The 22,987-nt window shown below is 34.5% G+C and overlaps 1 protein-coding gene across 4 annotated transcripts in view; it reads left to right on the forward strand.

Annotated features, from left to right (window-relative positions):
• Positions 1 to 22,987, forward strand: part of CASD1 (CAS1 domain containing 1) — a 78,320-nt gene that overhangs the window by 37,018 nt on the left and 18,315 nt on the right. For 2 of the 4 annotated variants that reach the window (XM_034964466.3, XM_034964469.3), the window contains 6 exons: positions 627 to 706; positions 3,067 to 3,168; positions 4,871 to 5,011; positions 5,880 to 5,957; positions 8,030 to 8,122; positions 9,039 to 10,564. In XM_034964466.3, the coding sequence (XP_034820357.1) occupies positions 627 to 706; positions 3,067 to 3,168; positions 4,871 to 5,011; positions 5,880 to 5,957; positions 8,030 to 8,122; positions 9,039 to 9,305 (761 nt within the window). In that variant the 3' untranslated portion in view covers positions 9,306 to 10,564. Of the gene's footprint in view, positions 1 to 626; positions 707 to 3,066; positions 3,169 to 4,870; positions 5,012 to 5,879; positions 5,958 to 8,029; positions 8,123 to 9,038; positions 10,565 to 22,987 lie in introns of those variants that run through there. The other 2 variants (XR_008625906.2, XM_034964467.3) reach the window with 1 other exon arrangement.

Here is a 22,987-nt window from a genome sequence, read left to right on the forward strand (position 1 = left end):
TATAACATCAAATAATTTTTCAGGAATGAGTTGAGGTCTAGCCTCTATTAAAGTCCAGTAGTGTCTTTGGACAGCCTCTGTAGTTTAATTTCTCTATACAAACCCAGCATATTAATTGAATAAACTATCAATATGTATAAACTTTGAACACATAATTTTAAATATGCATACGTTAAAATATATTTTATGTTTAAACTCTAATCCATTAGGGGGTTTAAGCTTTCTCCTTGGAACTTTAATGTTTAAGCAATATCACCAAAGTCATATTCAACAGGAGTGTTTGTTAGAATTATATTGAACATCTTGTTCCAGATTTTGCTGTAACTTTGAATAATGAATAAGTATAATTGAATCCAGGAGGCATTTAAAAATACATTTCTAATGGATGAACAGCAGGTGTACAGGGTATCAGTTATACTTTATAGCCTCATGCCTAGCACGAATCTTTTGTTTTTCTTTTTGTCCTACTTGTAATTTATACTAACTGGATATATTTTGTGTATTCTTGTAAGCATTCTTATATTATTTTAAGAACTATTCAGCATGTACATATATCAAATAGAGAGTATTTAATATGTTGTCTAATATAAATTTTTTTTTAGTAAATTAAATATTTTCTCTCTTAGGAAATTGTTTCTGGCATTTTGGCTTACTGTTGAAACTAGGCTTTTTGCTGTTATTCATATGTTTTTTGGCATATTCTCAGGTTTGTACAATCTTTTCAGTTTATATTTTTTAATATTTTATTTTAAAGTTCAAGTCTATTAAAGCATGTGAGAAGAGTCAGAGCTTTTTTTTAGCTTCATTTTTTAATGACTGTAATAAAAGTGTCACTCTGAAGCTGACTACTCAGTGTAGTTATTTTGAGATATATATACTTTGTTACCACTGTTTTTGTTGTAAGAGCAAGTTAAAGCTCTTCCTCTGGCAGTTGTTCAAGATCCGTTTTACTTGACTTTGATCAATCAAACATTTATTGAATGCTTCTTATAAGACACCAGTCTAAGTGGAGATCAAAATTTTCTTGACAGAATTTGCAGCTAGTTTGTGTATTATTCATCGCATCAAAGTATTGATTTTTCCATAACTACATAGAGTAAAATTTTAGCAGTTAGTATAACCAACTTAGGAGCAAAGGGGTTTGTGTATCTATAGTATGTTTAATTAAATAAAACTTTTGGTCATTTTTTTTTTTAGCTGTAACCTTGTATTTTTCTATTCTGATGGTTGAGATTTTCTGTTATTTTAACAGGATGGCAATCTTGCTACCTGCTGGTTAAATCCATCAGGCATACGTATTATTTGGGCAGCATGATATTTATAACAACACATTTTAATTCGAATGCCTGTAGTTGTGTCATATTCTGCAGTGTACTCACATCTTCAACACACTGTTTTGTGCCTGGCTGTATCAGGTGGAAGGAAGTGCCCTATAGGCATTTTGTTTGTATGTATAATCCTATGCTGTTTGGGTTTTTTTTTTTTTTTTTTGTAGACTTTTATATTTGTTTTTATACTTAAAAGTCTTTAAAGCACTATTATTTCTACCTGACACTCAAGCTCCTTTATAGAAGATAAATAAGGAAACAACTAACAAATGTATAAGGAAATAGCCAGGTTAGGGCAACAACTTCTTGACAGTTATTCATTAAAATTCCCAACACTCTGTGGATACTGCTGAGGGAAAGAAAGAAAAGCTGACTAAAAGTTCAATATAAGGTTTAAGAATGTTTCCCTAGCGTTGGGTCAGTGTTGACCCCTGGACAAGAACAAAAAGCCCACTGTCTTTCACAAAATAGTGCTTAATATTTGTTTATTGATCACATAATAAGAAATTTTTAATTAGAGATAAAATTTTAAATTGTGTATACATCATATATAATCATAGATATGTTACATATGTATGATCCATAAAATCATATATTTTATCTGAGAGGTACATACCTAGTGTATATCTATATTCATGCTGATATATATACATATATATACACACATATATATGATCTATAAGTACTTCAGACTTCAGATTGCCACTCTTAGTAAAAATCATCCTTAATTTTCTGACACGTAGATTTTGATATAACCTATTTTTAATATGCTATGTGCATTTTAAATTCTGTGGTTAAATGGAGATGGTTGCGTTTTATTAAAATAATATTATAAAGTTCTTCTGACCTAAAGACTCAACATTATCTAAAATATAATATTATTTTCATCTTTTTTCTTTGTTTTTTAATAGCCTCTTTAAAAATCACGATGTTACACTTTTTATGCCGTAGCATTAGGTCTAGTAATGGAGCTTTCCTTGATAGAGTTCATTGTGATTCTTTATTCTGAAAATTGAGGGTTTTGTTCTCTTCTTTGAAAGACTTCATTAATGTGCAGGAATGTACCCAAGACATCTGCCCCTTCATTCCCAGATTTTCCAACCTGTCAGATTCATAAGAGGGTACTATTCACTAACTTTATCAGAGTAAAACAGTAAACTTTGTTTCAAAGGCTGGTAATGGAATTTGGGTATGGTTGATTGAGTAAGGTGACTAATTCAGAGGACTCTTTTAACTCAAATAGTTAATTGTAGATTATTGAGGACATTTGGAGAATGATAACTATATTTTAACTTTAACAGTTGTTATTTGGGATACTGATACCGTATTGGCTGAAATATTTTGTATTTTTCTGTTTGATGAGTAAATACTAGTTATTTTGTCTGTGAGATTAAAAACCTTAGGTAGAATGATTTTCTAATTACCAGATTTTTTGATTTGGGGGCTTAAGAAAATTTTACACTCTCAGTAGCCTTTCATGTGAAATGAAAATAAGTTTACCAAGTTTTAAGTCATCTTTTTTGGTCATTAGAAGATAAATTTATTTTCAAATTTTTAAAATTTCATTTGAAATACATTTCAAATGAAGTGATATTTTCAAATGAAATAAAACAGAATTTTAACATTGTGAATGACTCTTATATAATCCAAACTTTAGAAAACTATAATCTGTAATAGAATTGCAAAGCAAATATTGACTTGTACCATCTTAATTTATTTTCTGGATTCCTTTTCTCAGGGTGCATTTGAGAAGATCTTTTCTCTTTGGCCATTGTCCAAGTGTTTTGAACTGAAAGGGAATGTATATGAATGGTGGTTCAGATGGAGGTTAGACCGTTATGTATGTATTTACTTTGTGATATTTTGTCATTTCAAATTATACTGTTGGAAAATGATTGGAAATTTTTGATCTATCTATACTTAGTTTCAGAATAAAGAAAGATGTTGATTTAGTAAATCAAAGCAGTCCAGAAGTCCACTACCCCCTGCACTCTTTTCTTTACAGCAGTGAAAGGGTATGCATGTGTATATATATATCTGCTGGGAAATATTATTTTAAAATGTTATCTATAACATGGCCTTTGTCTGACTTATAATTTTGATTTATAGGTGACTTGTTATATATATGCTTCAGCCATTCAAAACAATATTTATTGAGTTTCAATATGTGCCCTAGATGTTGATGCCATGAAGTATACATTAGAGAAAGAAAGAAGACATCTCAGCAGGCTTCGAAGCTTTCAGAGTCTAGTTTAAAACCCAAGATTACTATTATAAGAGGATACTAACTATGCAATATAGATTTAGTGGTAGAAGTGTGCAAAGAAGAAAGAGCAGTGTCTTGTATTAGTCTATGAACTTGATCTTGAAGAAAGGTTAAGGTTCAATTGGCCAGGAAAATGTAAATCTAGCACAGCATTTGGAAAACTGATAATAACTATTAATTATTTCATTCTTTCCTTTTTTCCTTTCCTTTTTGACTCATCTCTTTTTTCCAACAAATGTTTTCTTAGTGCCTATTCTTTGGCTTTCCTAGTTTCCAACACCTATGCATTTTTCCAGTGTACTACATTGCATTTCAAAACCACATCTGAATAAAATCTTTGCTAAAGTCTTCACATCAAATAATTTTTAAATTCTCAACATTCTCATTAGAGCAGTGTATTATGATACGACTGTCCCAGTCTATTTAGGCTGCTGTAATAGAGTACCATAGATTGGGTGGTTTATAAACAACAAAAATTTATTTCTTACAGTTTTGGAAGCTGGGAAGTGTAAAATCACACCAGCAGATTTGGTCTGGTGAGGGCCCACTTGCTATTTCATAGACACTTGACTTCTCACTCTGTCCTCATGTGCTGCAAGGGTCAAGGGTGCTCTCTGGGGTCTTTTTTTTAAAGGGCATGAATCCCATTCATGAAGGCTCTGACCTAATGACCAACCAAAGGCTTTACCTCCAAAACTGTCACACTGGGGATTAACGTGATTCAACTTACGATTTTGAGTGGAAGGAAATGTTCAGTCTATTGCAATGATAGTTCACATTAAGTCTTTGTTTAAAAAGAGAAAGCTCATGTACTTTCCGGTCTACCATATTTTTTTCACTTTTATGAGCGTACACTTCTTTTCAGAATTATGACTTGGTGGTGTTATTCTTTGTTTTATTTGACTGAAAGGACTGATATAAAATATGTTTCATCTTTGTTGGGTGCATTTAAATTTTATCATATGTCTGTAGGAGAGTTCCTTATTATTTTTAAATTGTGTTTATTACTTCACTTGCCACTGAGACTGCTCAGAATCAACCAGCGTTATCTCATATTGTTCCAAGAGATGCTTGCTTGTCTATTGCTGATGGTTTCTAACAATCATCGGCTTTATTTCATTTCTTGAAGTTTCACTCTTGAAGTCCTTCATAGACACTTCAAACTTTAAGCTTTTAACCTACCTACTTTTATTCATATATTCCTCACTAACCAAATATTTTTCCTGTTTTTTGAAAAGTAACTGTTTAAAACAAATTTTCTCTCTTTACTTTTCAGGTAGTTTTCCACGGAATGCTGTTTGCTTTTATTTATCTGGCTTTGCAGAAGCGTCAAATACTTTCTGAAGGAAAGGGTGAACCTCTTTTTTCAAACAAAATTTCAAATTTTCTGTTGTTTATCTCAGTAGTTTCTTTCTTGGTAAGTTTTGAAAACTTTCCAAAATTCTAAATGGTATGGAATATTAACATTAAGATATGGAAATATAATCAATTATTTTTAATAATAAATCTTTTTTCTCATTTTTCTTTTTAATATTTAGAAATTTTAATACTTCTCTCCCAGTAATTGATAGGATAGCTAGACAAATTTAGTAAAGTTGTAGAATATCTTAAGGACACGGTCAGTTTGACCTGATGTTAGAATAGTTAGGTAAGCAATAACAGCAGAATACACATTTATTTCAAATGCATGCAAAATGTTTGCCAAGATAAACTATATTTTTATCTATAAAAATAGTTTCAATAATTTTTAAAAATTGTTTGTTTTTAATTATGAATACATATTAGTTCATATTTATGGGGCACATGTAATATTTTGATACAAGCATACAATGCATAATGATCAAATCAAGGTAATGTTAAATGCTTGAGGCGATGTATATCTCCTTATTTTTCTAACTGGACTTAAATTCTAAAGAGACTATATATAAGTTAAAAATGAAGAATAAATAAGAGCTCAATTAAACGGGAATTTTAAAAGTTACAATAAATTTGGGATAAAATATAATGTAAGGTGTTTCATATGGAGAGCCATCACTGCCTTTTGATCACTGTTTCCAGAAAAGCACAGACTTGTGCACCTCCCTCTGTGCTTTCTTATGTTTGGACAGTTGAACATACCAAAACAGGTGATGAGCAAACTTGCAAGCAGTTTTTACTGATAGTTTTTACATAGCATAATGAAGTATAATGTTATAAATAAAGAACTGTAAAAAAAAAAACACTGTGAGGCTTATGCGTCTTCCAGACTTGCTTTTTTGAACTTTTCCATACATTTTTTGTTTTAGACCTATTCCATCTGGGCTAGCAGTTGTAAAAACAAAGCAGAGTGCAATGAACTCCATCCGTCTGTTTCTGTGGTACAGGTACTTATCTTGATTTAGAGAAATTTTTACATCTTAATTCTTGATAAGAAAATGGTTTTTAGAGGCAGAGAGATTTGAGATTGAACTCCAGAAAATGTAGAGAAGTTGCTTCATCTTTCTAAGCCCTTCCTTTCTCTGTAGTAATAGGGATATTAAAATCTCTTTCAAAGGGTTCTTGTATTTAATATATGGAAATGATGTAGCTCAGTATTTTTCACTTAATCTGCCGTTAGAAAATGGTGGCTCACGCCTGTAATCCCAGCACTTTGGGAGGCTAAGGCCAGTGGATCACCTGAGGTTAGGAGTTTGAGACCAGCCTGGACAACATGGTGAAACCCTATCTCTACTAAAAATACAAAAATTAGCTGGGCGTGGTGGCGGGCACCTGTAATCCCAGCTACTTGGAAGGCTGAGGCAGGAGAATCACTTGAACCCAGAAGGCGGAGGTTGCAGTGACCTGAGATTGCATCATTGCACTCCAGCCTGGGCAATGAGCAAGACTCCGTCTCAAACAAACAAACAAACAAACAAAACCAAAAAGTTAATACTACATGCTAGATATTATGCCAAGGGCTGCAGTGGTTACCAAATCAGACATAGTTCCTACTCTTATGGAGCCTACATTCTTTTTAGCGTTGTACAGCTTATGCAATACTTTAATTATAATAACTCATTAAATGGTTTTATGTTTAAAGCCTTTGTTTAGGTCTCACATTCATGATTTTCACCGCTCTGTATATCACTTATACTATTAATTATTTACAATGTTTCTTTAAATGACTCACAACCTGTGCTATAGTAAGTACCTTATGTATGTTTTCTCATTTAATGTTCACATCAACCTTTCAAAGTAAAGCTTATCTCTATTTGTGTAAATTAAAAAAAAGACCCACAAGATTAAGTGCCTTGCCACAAGTCCCAGGACTAACACAAGCAAAAGACTAGATTTAAACTTGAGTTTTTTTGATGCTATTGCCCATGAGAATCACTCAATTTAATTATACCTGAGTGGTTCACTTTGGTTCCTTTTTCCCACATTATCTCCTCCTCCTTCATCTTTTATGCATCCTAGAGACTTCTTAGATCCTTTGACAAAATGCCCAGGTTGATCAACATTGAATATGAGTTTTTCCCTGAAGTGTGAACAGATTTGTCAATCCTTTTGTAAGAGAAAGTTTCTGGAAAGTAGTTGTGAAAGTGGAGATACTTTTTTTCTTTACAGTTTCTTGCTTTTTATAAGGAGGGTACATTCTAAGGCAAGGATTCTTTGCTTGGTAAGCTGGTTATTGGATGTGAGACAATGATTAACACAGCACATGTATACATATGTAACAAACCTGCACGTTGTGCACATGTATCCTAGAACTTAAATAAATAAATAAATAAATAAATAAATAAATAAATAAATAAAAAGAAAATGCAAGATTGTTCCACCGAAAATGAAAGATTGTTCCACCTGGTACAAAAGAATAGGGGAGAGGAGTAAAGGCCAGGATCCCAAAAGCTGGATTCTTTTGGGAGAGAAAAGATCCAGAGAGGAAAATATATTACATGTGAATATAGTTCAAGACATCATTCGCCAGGCCATGCAGAGCAAACATGAAGACATGTTAAAAGCCATGCCATTTCCCATACTATCATGGCTGTCAGCGGAAGGAGGATTTTGAAGGGAGTCAAGAGAGGGAATGACTGTCAACCAAGCAGATACTTTATGAGAGCAGCAAAATTATATGATTTTGTGAAGTGTTGCTACATAAATATGATAGCAACTTTTTCTACACAAAGGGCCTTAGGCAAATCTGTAATTTTTCCAGTATACATAAAATTGTTCAGCCATGTACTACTTAAAATGTTCATTGGTATGCAGCATACCGACCATGTGTTGAGAAATCCAGTTTGGGTAGACTCTAGAACAAAAATAACTTTCTAATACTTTTAGAATATAAAAAGACTGTTGTATATGTGTCAAGTTCACAAACATAAAGAATAAGGTTATCATTTAAAAGAAAGCTTTATACAAAATACTTTCAATAAAGAGATTATTAATATTTGCTTTTGTGCTTTTTCTTTAGATTTTAGCCTTCATCCTAATAAGAAACATCCCTGGATATGCCCGTTCAGTTTACAGTTCATTTTTTGCTTGGTTTGGAAAAATTTCATTAGAGGTTGGTACATTAATATTTTGCTTATCTTACACAGCCAGGTGTTACATGTTTGTGTATGTACATGTGTGTGTGTGTAAATATCACACATATATGTGAGTATGAAAATCGGACGTACTTTTTTCTAAACTGAAGCTATTATGGAATTACAGGGAAAAGACTTAGAACTTTCAACAATACTAAAGTATTTTGGAATGTTTTTAAGCCTTATTTTTAAATGACTAGATATAGATTACTTGCAAAATATTATTTACGTTGTCTTGAGCTTTCAAGCACAACCAAGATGCTGAGACCAAGAGAGAAAAATATTAGACCAGGTATATAAATGAAATCAAACTGAGGGGATTTTGATTTTTTGTTCATCTCCATAATTAAATATATTACTGGAATTCAGTTTATTGATGCATACCATAATAAAATTTACCCTTATTATGATTGGAAATTGTGGGAGAAAGTATAAACTCATTACATTTTGTGTAAGATACATAATATGAAATTATCTACAAAATCAGTTTGAACAGTAGGTTTTAAAATGTATTCTGAGTAGTCTAAGCTTTATTATTTGAAATAGAATGTTTTAAAACAATTTATGTTGTAATAATAACATATTTTAGAGTTTTTAGAGTATAGGATTTATTAAATTGTCTCTTAAAATAGGGAAAATAAATTCCTCTTTGAGTTCTTGAATAATTGTTCTATTATTTTCTTTGGTCTCATTTATAAGAGAGATTGTATTAGCAGTTGGAGTTCTAAGGAGTAGATTGCAGTGGACTTTTCAGGGCCAGTAGTGAGACAGAATAAAATGGTTTTAGGAAAGCCTTCTAATGTTATTATGCAACCAAATTGTTTAAATTAGGAAAAACTGTAATTTATTCATGGACCCTCTATAAATATCTGACTTAAATATTTTTTCTCCTAGCTATTTATTTGCCAGTATCACATATGGCTGGCAGCGGATACAAGGGGTATCTTGGTACTGATACCTGGAAACCCTATGCTCAACATCATTGTCAGCACTTTCATATTTGTTTGTGTGGCACATGAAATTTCTCAGATCACTAATGATCTTGCACAGATTATTATTCCTAAAGATAACTCATCTCTCTTGAAAAGGTTGGCATGTATAGCTGCATTTTTTTGTGGACTCCTCATCTTATCATCCATTCAAGATAAATCAAAACATTAGGTTCCAAAAATTCTAAAAAACCTAAACTCTTCAGGCTACCTTTGTGTGTCTCTAGAAGAGAAAAGCATCTATCTGGAGATATAAATGTGTATGTAAATATAAACGTTTTGGCAAGAGGACAGTTCTGTGACATCTGTTAAACATATGTGGTTGTATATATTGGAAATGTACATATCCAATGTGAAATACTAAAACAAACAAACAAACAAAAAACCAGAATGCATTGTATAGGATTGCATGTGAAGTCTTTTCTACTGAATCTATATTTCCATTTGTAAGTGATTTTAAGTTAACATATGAAGGCAGGGAAATGATTACCTTTCCAGTAAAAAGTATAGATAATTTAATTAACTTAGTGACACCACCAAGTGTTTTGATATAACTAAATTTGTGGTAAGACTGTCTGCACCTGTATTCATTGTGGAACTTCCTCTTTCATTGGAAATTTTCTTACTCAAGAATGACGGCAGTATTGTTTTCTTATATGTGCAATGAAGTGGAATGATAAACAGTATGCCTTTAATTTATATGTGTTCTTGTTCTGATGTTATGTTTCCTGAAATGATTTTTCTTCCTAACTGTGGTTTTCAGGTATGCAAGCCTAAATCTTTGTACACTTTGTCTCACAGAATAGTTCTGAGGCTCCATGACAGGGTTTTGTCATTGTTGATGTTATTGTTGCTTCTTTTTATAAAAAAGCCAAAATTTTTTTTCCAATCCAAACGTTCACCTGTTTCCTTTCCTCAAGCTATACCAGTGTAATACCAGTTACCCTGTGGATCCATTTAATATGTTATCCCCACTAATTAATTTTCGTATATTATTTCCAATATTTGGAAAGCTCTTTATAGCCATTTGGTATTTCCTATTACCCACCTCCTATTTTAAATATTTATCAGTCTAAACTTGTGCAGTGTAGTAAACATGCAAGTTGTTATGATTGAGCTGTATTACCATAAGTAGAATTTTAAGTAAACTGGTGAATTTGGGCAATAAATGTTTTTGCTTTTTGTTTGATTTTTTTTTACAAGCTAACTGTTAGAGGTATACATTTATTTATCTGTTGTACAGATTTGATTATGATTTTAATGTTTGAAAGATTGCACTTGTTTGCTTTTACTATGTGTGGGGTAAAATATATTTTCTGTTCACAGTATATGAAAATATGGAGTAATTTAAACAGTAAATAAACATTCTGTGGATGCTTATTTTTGTATTGGCAAAGTATCAATTAAACTATATGTGTTCTTTTTCAAAAATGCTGGATCCATTCATGATTGGTTCAAATATCTAATTATTTCCTCAACTTAAATTTGCTTTTTAAATTGCTTAATATGTAGGGGTAGGTTACCAAATGATAGTTGGATAAGGAATCATTTAGTTATCAGAGCTTCAGAGGGTCATCTGCTTTCCACCAAGGAAGTTTAAGCATTATGGTTCATTAGTGATTTTGCTTGAAGATTTTTAAAATGTACTTATTATTTATTTAGCACTGGATTTATGTGCTACTGATATACCTCCATTAATAGAGGAATATTTCTTGGACAGAAATGTGTGTTCTTTCCTTTTCTCTCTTCTTTTGCCCTTACTTAATCTTTTGACATTTCCCAGATAGACAATTGTAATGATTCATTGCTCTGCCTCCTAGACTGCAGCCTTATAAGTAGAGAATAGTATAGTTATAAATCAAAAACTTCCAAGTACTGTGATCACATTATTCTTGTTCATGTAGCTTGCCAATGAGTAGAGTGCATTTTAATTTAGCTTGTAAGTTTTATCACCTGAAAAAGATTCTTCTTGATGAAACAATTGAAAAAGAAAGATGACCAGTCTCCCTGTGTATTTTGGAAGCACTTATGTCTTCAGTAGGGATGCCGCAGTGAATATATGCTTTTCTCTCCTATTTGAACTGAAGCCTAAAACTTACCTGGTGAGCCCTGTTTCTTCATCACATGTTCTTATTTAATATAAAGCACTATTTTTTACATATAATTATATAATAATTTGTATAATTTAAAAATAATTTATTTGTAGTTAAAAATACTTTTTATATTTGATTTTCTTAATTAGTCTTAAAAGGTTATTGTGGAAGTTGCCACAATGATAGCACCTATATATACGGTAAATGTCTTAATATTTTATTTTCTGCATCGACTCAGATACTGACCATTTGCATTACTCAATCATACCATTCTTTAGAATAAGATTTTTAACAGGATGTTTAGATATGCTAAAGTTGAGATAAAACCACAGAGGTTCTCTAAATTCAGATTTTCTGTAATAGAAATCACAGTCAGAAATCTACCATCTGGCTTTAAAAGGTACTTGCTTGACTGAATTCTACCTCAATCGTTCCTCCCTTCCTTTGCCAAAACTTCCCATTTTTGTGGGTAGCCAATAGAAGCATTAAAAATTCAGCCCATCTAAATTAATAATGTTTTACAAGGATGTGGAACCCAAGTTCATTTATTATTCTATTCTCGAATGACTTTATACTAAAACCTTAAAACGGGAATGCATCCTGGATATAGTCATTGATATCATAAACTGGATGTGTTCCATGGCTTGCATTGCAGACAATTCAGTGTTTTGTGTAATGAATTGGATGTACCACATGGGAGTCTGCTGTATAACAGGAGATTAGGTAGTATTGTACTTACAGATTTTTGGAACAGTTGAAAGAAATTCAATTCTTCACATCATTCAAGAGAAAAATTACCTTTTTAGCTTAATAGTGAAGACTGAAATAAAGATTGACAATTTTGGTTGGCAGTTCAATCCATCTTACCACTTTGAATATTTGTCTGCAAAGACATTCAAAAATGATTGCATACATTTATGACTTAATTTGTTCATTCTTGTGTTCATTCCCCAAATCATAATTGTGATTTGGGGAAACTTATTTGGCAAGGTGTATTCTGGCTCATTTTCTTATTCTAAAAATGGTTTCCAGAAAAGGAAGTGGTGGTCCAAACTATATTCCCAAAATTGTGGTGTTTGATGACTGATTTCCAGAATAGATTTCTGATATTAATTAATTAATTAATTAATTTTTTGAGGCAGGGTCTTACTCTGTCACCCAGGCTGGAGTGCAGTGGCGTGATCTTGGCTTACTGCAACCTCCGCCTCCTGGGTTCAAGCAATTCTCCTGCCTTAGCCTCCTGAGTAGCTGGAATTACAGGTGCCTGCCACCATACCTGGCTAATTTTTGTATTTTTAGTAGAGTTGGGGTTTCACCCTGTTGGCCAAGCTGGTCTCCAATTCCTGGCCTCAAGCGATCCACCTGCCTCAGCCTCCCAAAGTGCTGGGATTACAGGCGTGAGCCACTGTGCCTGGCCTGATTTTCTGATTTTAAATCTTACAAAAATTTAATGGCACTATTTGTTCTGCCTTTCCATATTAATAGTCATAGTAGAAACAAGGAGACACAAATGGAAGCTATTTAACTGGCATTCAATGTGGTACCAGAACCTAAATATAACAATATTGGAATACCCCAATTCTGTATATATGTCTGTGTGTGTGTGTGTGTGTATATGTGTGTGTGTGTGTGTATATATATATGTATATATATGGAATAATTTCTTTTACAATTATGCAGATATTTATGTTCAAAAGTAACCATTATGAACAATTTGGGGGAAATATGAAATTGAATAAAATACCCTTTGTCTTTCAGGGATTCAGCAGTAAAATTGTCCTGAACACCTGACATTTTACATCTTAGTAAAAAAGATACTAAAATTGTTTTGCTTTTGTTTTGTTTTGTTTTGTTTTGAGAGGCAGTCTCGCTCTCTTGCCCAGGCTGGAGTGCAATGGCGCAATCTCGGCTCACTGCATCCTCTGCCTCCCAGGTTCAAGCAATTCTCCTGCCTCAGCTTCCCAGGTAGCTGGGATTACAGGTGTGCACCACCATGCCTGGCTAATTTTTATATTTTTAGTAGAGACGGGGTTTCACCGTGTTGGCCAGGCTGTTGTCGAATTCCTGACCTCAGGTGATCCACCTTCCTCGGTCTCCCAAAGTGCTAGGATATAGGCGTGAGCCACCGTGCCCAGCCAAAAATGTATTAAAATTCTTATTTGGAATTCAAAGTAAAACTAAGAAAAATGGAATAATTAAATGTATTTTCCCTTTATTTTCAAATTAAAATACCTTCAATATTATACATGCCTATGTTATATTAAAAGCTTATACTATCATTCAGTAAAAATAAAGCTTGATTCTATATCTGGCAGTTTTGTTGGTTTGTTTTGTTGTTTTAATTCTTAGGCTTTGTCTTTCTCTTTTCTATCCATCCTTAGTACTTGATTTTTGACTGTAGCTCTTTCATAAGTAGGTTAGTATTTGTTTTGTTTTTAACAAGTCACAGGGTCAAAGTCCTGCTGATAGACGGAATGAATATGCCTTCCTTCATAAGACTAGACTAGACAGGTTTTTGAAGATAACTAATATTGGGAGTGGCATGATGTGTTTTTCTTAGGTTAGTCAGGAGAAAATAGTGGCAGTTATTTCTGGTGTTGAGAGAAAACTAGAACTAAGAATTCAGCACTTTCTTTCCTTGACCCCTTCCATTTTATCCCCACCTCTAGACCCTGTCACTGGGAGAGACAAAGTGATGGAAAAACATTTAGTTGAAGTCTGAGGAATCCAGTACTTTCAAAGTACGTAATGCATAAGGCACATGTAACTGGAGCCCTTTCTCAGAGACTGCAAAATTTAAAATGGAAACTATAAAGAAGTAATACCTGGGCCAGAATATCCAGGAAAAGTTTTAGAGTAACGGGAGAAGTGGGATTTGTAAAGTTGTATATTTGGATATATTATTTACACTAATATCAGTGTGGAATGGATGCAAGAATATATAGATTAATGGATAGAATCAGAAGCATAAAAACAGATTTTATCAAAAGATATTAGAATAAGGTAATGGTTTGATTTCACATTACTGGGGAAAGGTAGAAATATCCTTTAAATAGCCCTGGGACTATTGCTTAATTGAGGGGTGAGTGCGATAAATTCCCATTCTTACTCTCTATACCAAAAGAAATATAAAATGATTAATAGGTTTAAAGACATGTAAAATAAACAGTAGAAAATGTAGGTGAACATCTCATTCTTAGATGAGAAATGACCCGTTAAGGCTAAAAGGTAAATCCAGAATTGCTACATCTATTACATGAAAATTTAAAATTTCAGTATGCCCAAAAACATAATAGAAAAAATACAAGTGGGAACATTTTAGAACATTAATATTTGATAAAAATTTAATGTCCTGGTTCGTGACCAGCCTGGCCAATATGGCAAAACCCCATCTCTACTAAAAATACAAAAAATTAGCCAGGTGTGGTGGGGGGGGCCTGTAATTCCACCTACTTGGGAGGCTGAGGCAGGAGAATCGTTTGAACCCAGGAGGCAGAGGTTGCAATGAGCCGAGATCACGCTATTGCACTCCAGCCTGGGCAACAAGAGCGAAACTCTGCCTCAAAAAAAATTAATATCCTGGGTATATAGAGAGCTCTTATAGTTTAGAAACACCAAGCTGTTTTCCAAATTTCACTTGGTTCCTAATTCTACACAGAAGGTCACTTCATTCAGATACCTCAATGTTCATTACATAAATAATTTAACTTGGAAGAACATCAGGAAACCACAGTACTCAAAGTTAGGCTTTCTATGGATGCTTTTTGGGAATTGCGGGGAGGGGAAAGATTTTTTAATGGCCACTGTTATGCCTTCCTTAAACATTTTCCAAACTAAAATTAATTAAGACTAGGTTATATTGAGCAGAACTTTGGAACCTAAATGGCCCATCTGTCTGTGTGAGAGCACAGATTGAATTTTTTTTTTTTCGTAAAGAGAACCTCGGTCAAACTCTAGAGTTTTCTCTCAGAAACTACTGATTATTAAACTCAAGTTTGCCTAAAAGATGTCACTCCTACACCAGCTTAATGTCTCATTAAGACAGTTTTTCCTAGAACCCTAGGGTGGCTGAACTCCAGTCATGAACCCTCAGCTAGCTAATATCTATCTTCTGTGAGTTTGACTGTGGTTAACAGTATTTATAAAGGAATGTTAGGGATTTGCTTTTTATCACTTCCTCAGATACTTTAGAATATACCTGAGAATTAAGTCTGGCAAGCACCTAGCAAAGACCGCCTGGACAGTAACTTCCTGACTTACCCCTAGAATTTCTCTTGAGTTTGAAGCCATTGGTTAGCATTGCAGGACATTCTATAAACAATTCTATGAAACTCATCATTGTGTCAACTGTAGGAATGTTGATTACATCACACAATGGGCTCTTTTTGTGGAGTCTGAAGCTATTCTGACCTTACTGTAATATTTGCACCTCTTCTAAACAGTTAATTTGCTACTATCTTAGGTACATTGTGAGTTGGCTTTTTATGTTTGCCGATAAGAAGCAAGAGCTAAATTTGTGCTCCATCTAGAAAACAGGGCACTTTGGTATTATTTATATTAGTCTCATTCTTGATCCCTTTTATACTTCAGATGATGTTATTTGGCTATATTTTGCCTAGCCTTATAAGCCATCTTACATTCTTTTTTGAAATGAGGCAGTCTAGTAGTCCTAAGTGTTTCTTCAGACCACACCAGTCAGGATGATCAAGAGTCATAGTATATACAAATAGTAGTAGTAATATTTTTGCCTCACTGGTTATGTTTGAAAATCCTAGTCTTCCAAGTCATTTATCTCCTCATTAGGGTCCCTGAGTTGCTCACGAAATGTCCCTATAACAAATGTTCACAGTTCTCTGCAATTTATGAAAATAAGGCCGAAAGTTCTCCTTATCCTGTTCACTTCATGTGTTTCTTTTCAGCCGATACCGTTTCCTTTTTTTTTTCTTTGAGATTACCAAAAATTCCAATGGTAGCTATGCCATTTCCTTCTCTACCTGCCAATTGTTTCCTCTTTTGAAATTGCTGCTCTGTGGACCAGATGTCAGGCTGCAAACTCAAGGTGTTGGTACACACTTGCCCTTATGATGTAGCAATAACCTCTTCTATGGATGCTTCTTACTGCCATGTCAACATGTTCCAGTCTGGGAGTGGTTTCATTTTAGACCAGATGGTCTCCTACTGGGATGTAGTCTCAGCTGACCCCTTTTTCTTTTATGCCAGAGAATGCTGGAGGATTCAGGAAAATTCCTGTATTTTACAGCTTAGTTTTCCTGGCCCTTCAGAAAAATAAGAGACACCGAAACAACCTGATATGATGGTACCTAGGAGTAAGATCTTCCTTATGCTCAACCCTATCTTACATACAAAGGTCTTTGTAGAAACAGCAGTATCACCTTTAGGGGGGCTCTGCTCTATGAATCTCCAGTGATGTATGACAAAGTGAGTAGTGACTAAATTGCTGGAGAAATGAGTAGCAAGAAGGAACATGGAACCTGAAGACGTTGAGTGGACCACACAAGAAAAGTGGTTATGCTACCTCCCTCCTTACCCGCTTTTCCAAATATCCTAAACGGAGGCAACATTAAAGAGGCGTCTTCCATGCAAGGGTCAGAAAAGGCCTCTGTGGAGATAATAGTTAAGCTCTGGAAAACTCTTATACATAGCTAAGGAATTTGAGGAAAAACAATTTTTTGGTGGTTTGGTTGATTAGAGAATGAAGCCATAACTAATTACTTACCATTTTCAATTTTTTTCTTAAAATGCCTGCTTATTTTTTTTTATCCTTGTGCAACTTAAGGGCTTGTCTTTTTCTTGGTAATTTAGAAGTATTCCTTGTATAATAAGGATGAAAACTCTAATTTTGCAAACACTTTTCCCAGTTGCCAGTTGTCTTCTGTTTTGACTGTTATTTCTTACATTTTTTGTTTTATCAAATCCATACATTTTTCATTAATAGCACAGCCCTCATTTAGCCCCCCTCCCCCACGCCCCCGCTGAAAGCTGGCTACCATTTTTATCACTTGGTATATGTCCAGAGCAGTATCCCTAAGTGTGGAATGTGTTGCCCCCAGAACCCAAAGAGCCTACTAGGCACTAGGAGCTTCTTTCTTTGCAGTAGGGAATACAAGATGCAGCAATGTGTTTTTTATTTTGATGGACATGTCTTGTCATAGCCCTGACTGCTGGACTCTTAAAAAGTGTACTTAAGTGGCAAGACTACTAGTCTTTTAATGGCTTATTTCCCATACTCTAGAGTACGCATGTCTCACCAAGACCTCCAGTGTGATAACCAGTTTATGAGCATGATGTCCTCAACATAATCAACATAATATCCTATGGGATGTTTAGATAGTTTAGATCTCTTCAGACTATTTTATGACACACAGCAAAAGAGTTACCATAGCGAAGAAGCAAATGAGTATTTTTGTCTCTTTCATGTGAATGCACACAATTTCTGATTAGAACGGAAAGAACACATTCACTAAGCCAGTAGACATGTACCTGAGGCCTTACTACTCTGCTCTAGCAATGAAACTGTGTCTGGCACAACAGTTGTGGTCCAGGCTACTGCTTGGTTGAGCTTGTTGTAGTGTACTGATATTCCTCAAGATCCATCTGGTTTCTGCAGGGCCAGACTAATGAATTAAAGTGATATGATAGGGACCACTATCCCTGCATTCTTTGGATCTTTAATGGTTGCACTAATACCTTCCATCACCCCTGGGATAAGAAATTGTAATTTACCATCTTTGGCAGTTAGGGAGGCAGTTTCAAAGTCTTCCACTTGGCCTTCATCCTCTATGATAGCTCTTGCCCCACAGGCAAAGGACCCAATTGAGGCTAACTTCAATTTTCAAGTATATAAATTCCAATTATACATTCAGGAAATGACCGCAGGGTCCTGGCTAAAGTAGTAGTAAATGGGGTGCATGGTCCAACAGGGTGGATCCATGGACATAGTGAACCTACTTTGGCCAGAACCCCATTTACTACTTAGTCTTTGTGTGCGCCCACTCTGAAGGCCATGAAAATACTTTGGGTCTTCATGTATCAATGTCAAATAGTTATCAAAAAGGCTGGTTACTCTCCTTTTAACAGCAACAATCACATTAGTAAATGTCTGTAAATCTCTATGAGGGAAGAACTGAAGAAAGCTTTGCAGTACTCTATATCTTTGTCATTGCAATGCAGGGTTCTTTCTCTTGGGAAATTGGCTAACTCTTTAGGTAATGGGTTCCAGATCTGAACATAGTCTCAGATCTGGGAAATCAGCAAGGAATTGCAGTGTTTTATTGGGCTACAGCTCTCAGCCTCCTGCTCCTCTATTCTTGCCTTCTGGTTGTATATGTTAAGTAGCACAGTAATTCGCTGCCCATCTATTTTTCCCCTAGAGACACCATATTCTATTATCTATGTATACTACTCCTTGCCATTAAGACCCTTTGGCTACCCCCAAGACTCTAATGGTAAAGCAACTCTGACAATTATGTGCCACTACCTGGCCTCTATTATTTTGGGGCCTATCAACCCATTGTGAATAACAAGACTAGTTCTGTGTATATTCCCAACCCATGTTTCAGAGTCCCAGGCTTCACATAAGGGTCCTAAATTTAGCGTAATAGACCTGCCTTGGCTGAGCATTTAAACACCTCTGGTGCTCTGTAACCCTAGTTATTAAATCCTGAACTTACCGCCCACCGAAGGTATAGTTCCTCTTTGTAAACGTCCTAAAAGGTCCTGTGGCTGTAAAACTTAGCTTATGTCTGTTAACTGCTTTCAGCTTCTCATCCTCCATCTACAGGACAGTCATACAAGTGAGCAATAACCCAATGACTTAACTGTCCCTGTAGGTGCTCTTCCTCCCAAAACCTTCAAATGCCTCAATTGTCACATTAGTAAGGGTGCTTCCCTCCACCAGGACATTTTCCCAGGTCACCACTAATGGAAATTTCAGCAATTAAGCTATCACCTATCCCAAGGACTTCATGATTCACATTCTGCTTAGTAAGGGCTTCTCGTTGCCTGCCGAGCATGAGTGAGCCAGTCTCCTAACCTCATCTTACCATATACATTCTCAGACCATTCCAGGTGCCAACTATGTCACTTTGGGTTCCCTAGAAGCAGACAGAATCATATGTGCAATACATTTGCTAAGGAAAATACTTGTGAAGGATAAAGGGGAAAGGTACCAGGGGTAGTCAGAGAATTGGGTAAGAAGAGCTTCAGAATGCAATGCAGCTTCAAGAAAGTCTTGGCTAGGATGATGGGGAGCTCCAAAACTAAGATTACCATTGGAAGTGTCAATCATTGAGCAGGAGTGAGCTGGCTCTAGTACCGCTTCCATGCCCAGTCATTGGCTGGGATCAGCAGCCCAGGGAGAGCCAGGACTTCCTCACAATAGGTTTTTTGAAGGGAGAGCTGAGCAGCATATTTTCATGTCAACCACAAAGAATGAGGTGAGCATTTATAGTTAATAACAAATGAATGCAGAAATTTACAATTAAATTCATGGGCTTCATCAAAACACCAGAAATAAAACTGGGAATAGAATCATATATATGTGAAAATTCTTAGTACAGTGTACATAGAATTTTATAAGCAAGGAAAGGAGGGAAACAAAATATAATTTAATTTTTATCTAATTTCTGATAAAGAATAGCTCAAGCATATAAACAAAAGAAAGCAAAATGAATGTGATTATAATACTTATAAAAAAGAAATATTTCTTAGTCAAAAGAAATGCTGCAAACAAAATTAAGAGTCAAATTGAAAAATAAAACTTGACAAATAGACCACTTTTAACATCCTTACATAAAGAACTCTTACAATTTTTTTTTAAACACAGGTTTTCTCCAACTTATGGCTGTTTCATAGTTGATGATTCCATATAGTACTTTAATTCCATTACTTTGGTCTCCATTACATAAATAGTTTAGCTTGGAGGGTGCATCAGGAAGCAACACTGCTTAAAGCTAGGCATTCTAATGGAAGCTTTATTGACTTTTCTCTCCCTTTTTTTCAAATGTGCCATAGTGGGCTTTTGGTTACACCTTCCTTAAACATTTAACAGAGTAAAATTATTGAGTCTGTGCTATATGGAGCAGAAATCTGGGCCGTCAATTGACCATTTGTCTGTGATTAAGAGCAAATTCAGTTTCTTCCTGAGGAGAACCTTAGCCAGGTCTTAACTACCCCTCGGCTCATCATGGTGTGGCAGTATGATGGCTCTTCTGGTTAGGCTTTTTAGCATGCAGAAATATTTCTCCTAACCCTGGTGGATCCTCTAGAAGTTTATACTTGAATTTGTACTCTCAATCATCCAAACAGAATGGCTATACTCCAGATATTTACCAGGGGTGTTACACACTTTCACATTTATTCTGCTAACTGTGATGTTTAGTCTTACTGCTTCCATCCTTTTTTTTTTTAATCTTTCTGTTACAGATTTATTTCCTATTGGAACCAAGTCTGTGAGTTCACACCCACATACCAGATTTTGCTTCGTGATTGTCAGAGGCTAGTACTCATCCGTCTTGTTTAATATGTATTTTTTGTTGACTGCTCTTTATTGTAGTGATTTATTTTTCTCTTTTCTAACATGTTGAAATGGCCTAGTTTTTATTTATTCTCTATTGATTTGAGCCTCCTATGCCCTGCTTCTGTCATACCAGTGGTTACCTTATCTTTCTTCAGAATTCTAATATTATCTGAGTAGGGCCATGTAAAAGAAAGACATATTATTGAAACAAAAATGAAAATTGCCACGAGCCCATTTTTTACCTCATGAAGCATGTGTATACTTCATTTTTAGCAAGGTACTAGCCTTGAAAATACCAGTGCAGTAAGGGGATTTCAGAAAGAAGACACCAGAGAGTTTGTAAGCCCCTGTCTCTCAACATTGTGGTCATCTTTAAAATACCAGGGAAGCTATGTGGAGAGAACTGAAATAGGAATGTCTACTGTTGCCAGCCTATGCCTGCTAGCTTCTTTTTTCAAAGGCAAGGTCCTTTATTATTTCCTTGTTATGTATGTATTTTTGAATAGGGAATATATTTAGATGGTTCAAAAATAAAATATTAAGGGCAGATAGTGAAAAGTTTTATTTTTCCTCTACAATTCCTCATCTACCTAGTTCCCATGACTACTACTCCCCAACTACACATAGCCAGTCTTACTAGCTTTTTATGTATTCTTACAGAGTTCCTTTATACATTATAAGGAAATGGAAATATATATTCCTTTAACATTTATCCTAAATTAACGTATAAAGTTCATATGATTCCAACATGAATATCAATAGGTTTTTTAAGAAATAAGCTGATTCTGAATTGTATTTGGAAAAATAAGAATTGCAAGAAAACCTCTGATTTAAAAGAAGAGCAGTATGGGAGGGTACTTTCACCAGAAATAAAAATGAATTATTTTATAACATTGTATGAAATAATATATTAGAAAGCCTCTCTAATTAAAACTGTGTGGAGCTAATGCATGAATAGCTAGTGATACAGAGTAAAAAGTACATAAATCATCCCATACATGTCTGTGAATTTAGTATATGCTATAGGTAGCAACTCAAGTCAGTTACAAAAAAGATGGATTGTTTAATAAATAATACTGGCAAGAAGGTTGTCATTTTAAACAAAATTAAGTTGGATCCCTACCATACATCATAAAAGTATAGAAAAAATACAAATGATATCCTGTATTACTTTGGAATGATAAATTATTCTTTATTCAAAAACTATTCAAAATCCAGAAGTCATAAAAGATTGACAAAATCTGCTATATTAGAAAAAATTTTTTGCAAAGCAAAAACAAGTAAATCCAAAGATAGACTGAGAAAAGGCATTTGTATCTTATATTATAGACAAAAGGCTAATCTCCCCAAAATGTAAAGACTTCCTAGGCATTGATGATAAAAGAACAAACGACAGATAAGTGAAGTGGGTGCTATGGTCTGAATGTGTATGAATTAATATGTTGAAACCTAATCACCAATGTGATGGTATTTGGAGATTGGGCCTTTGGGAGATGATTAGGTCCTGAGGGCAAACCCTCATGAATGGGATTATTGCCCTTTTAAAAGAAGCCCCAGGGAGTTTCCTTGCCCCTTCCACCATGTGTGGACACAGAAAATGGCTATCTAGGAATCAGGAAATGGACCCTTTCCAGACATCAACTCTACCAGCACTTTGATCTTGTACTTCCTAGCCTTCCATACTGTAAGAAATAAATTTCTGTTGTTCATAAACTACCCAGTCTCTGGTATATATTATAGCAGCCCAAATGGACTAAGAGGGGAAGCAGTATAAGCAAACTATTCACAGAAAGGGAAATATTAATGCCTTTGAAATATATGATAAGATACAAGTTGATAAGACACTGTTGAGTGAAGGTTATGGCAGGACAGCACAGATGCATTGCTGTGGGAATATAAATTCCTAGGGTCCCCATGGAGGGCAGTCTAGATATACATATTAAAAAATGCATATACCACATCTGGTAACTTATACTCATATTGGTGGAAAAGGGTATATAAATAAGGTCATTCACTGCAGTATTACTTGTAATTGTAATTGATTGTACAATTGATAATTGTAATTGGAACTAACATCATCAATAAAGGAATAATGGATTGATGATGTGGTAACCATACTATATAACACCATGTAGTGCTAACAAAGAATGGGGAGATTATGTATTTATAGGGAAAAGTCCCAAGGAATATTGCTAAGTGAAAAAAAAATTTCAGAAATCTGAG

Source organism: Pan paniscus, chromosome 6, assembly GCF_029289425.2.
Source record: "Pan paniscus chromosome 6, NHGRI_mPanPan1-v2.0_pri, whole genome shotgun sequence".
Taxonomy (NCBI): domain Eukaryota; kingdom Metazoa; phylum Chordata; class Mammalia; order Primates; family Hominidae; genus Pan; species Pan paniscus.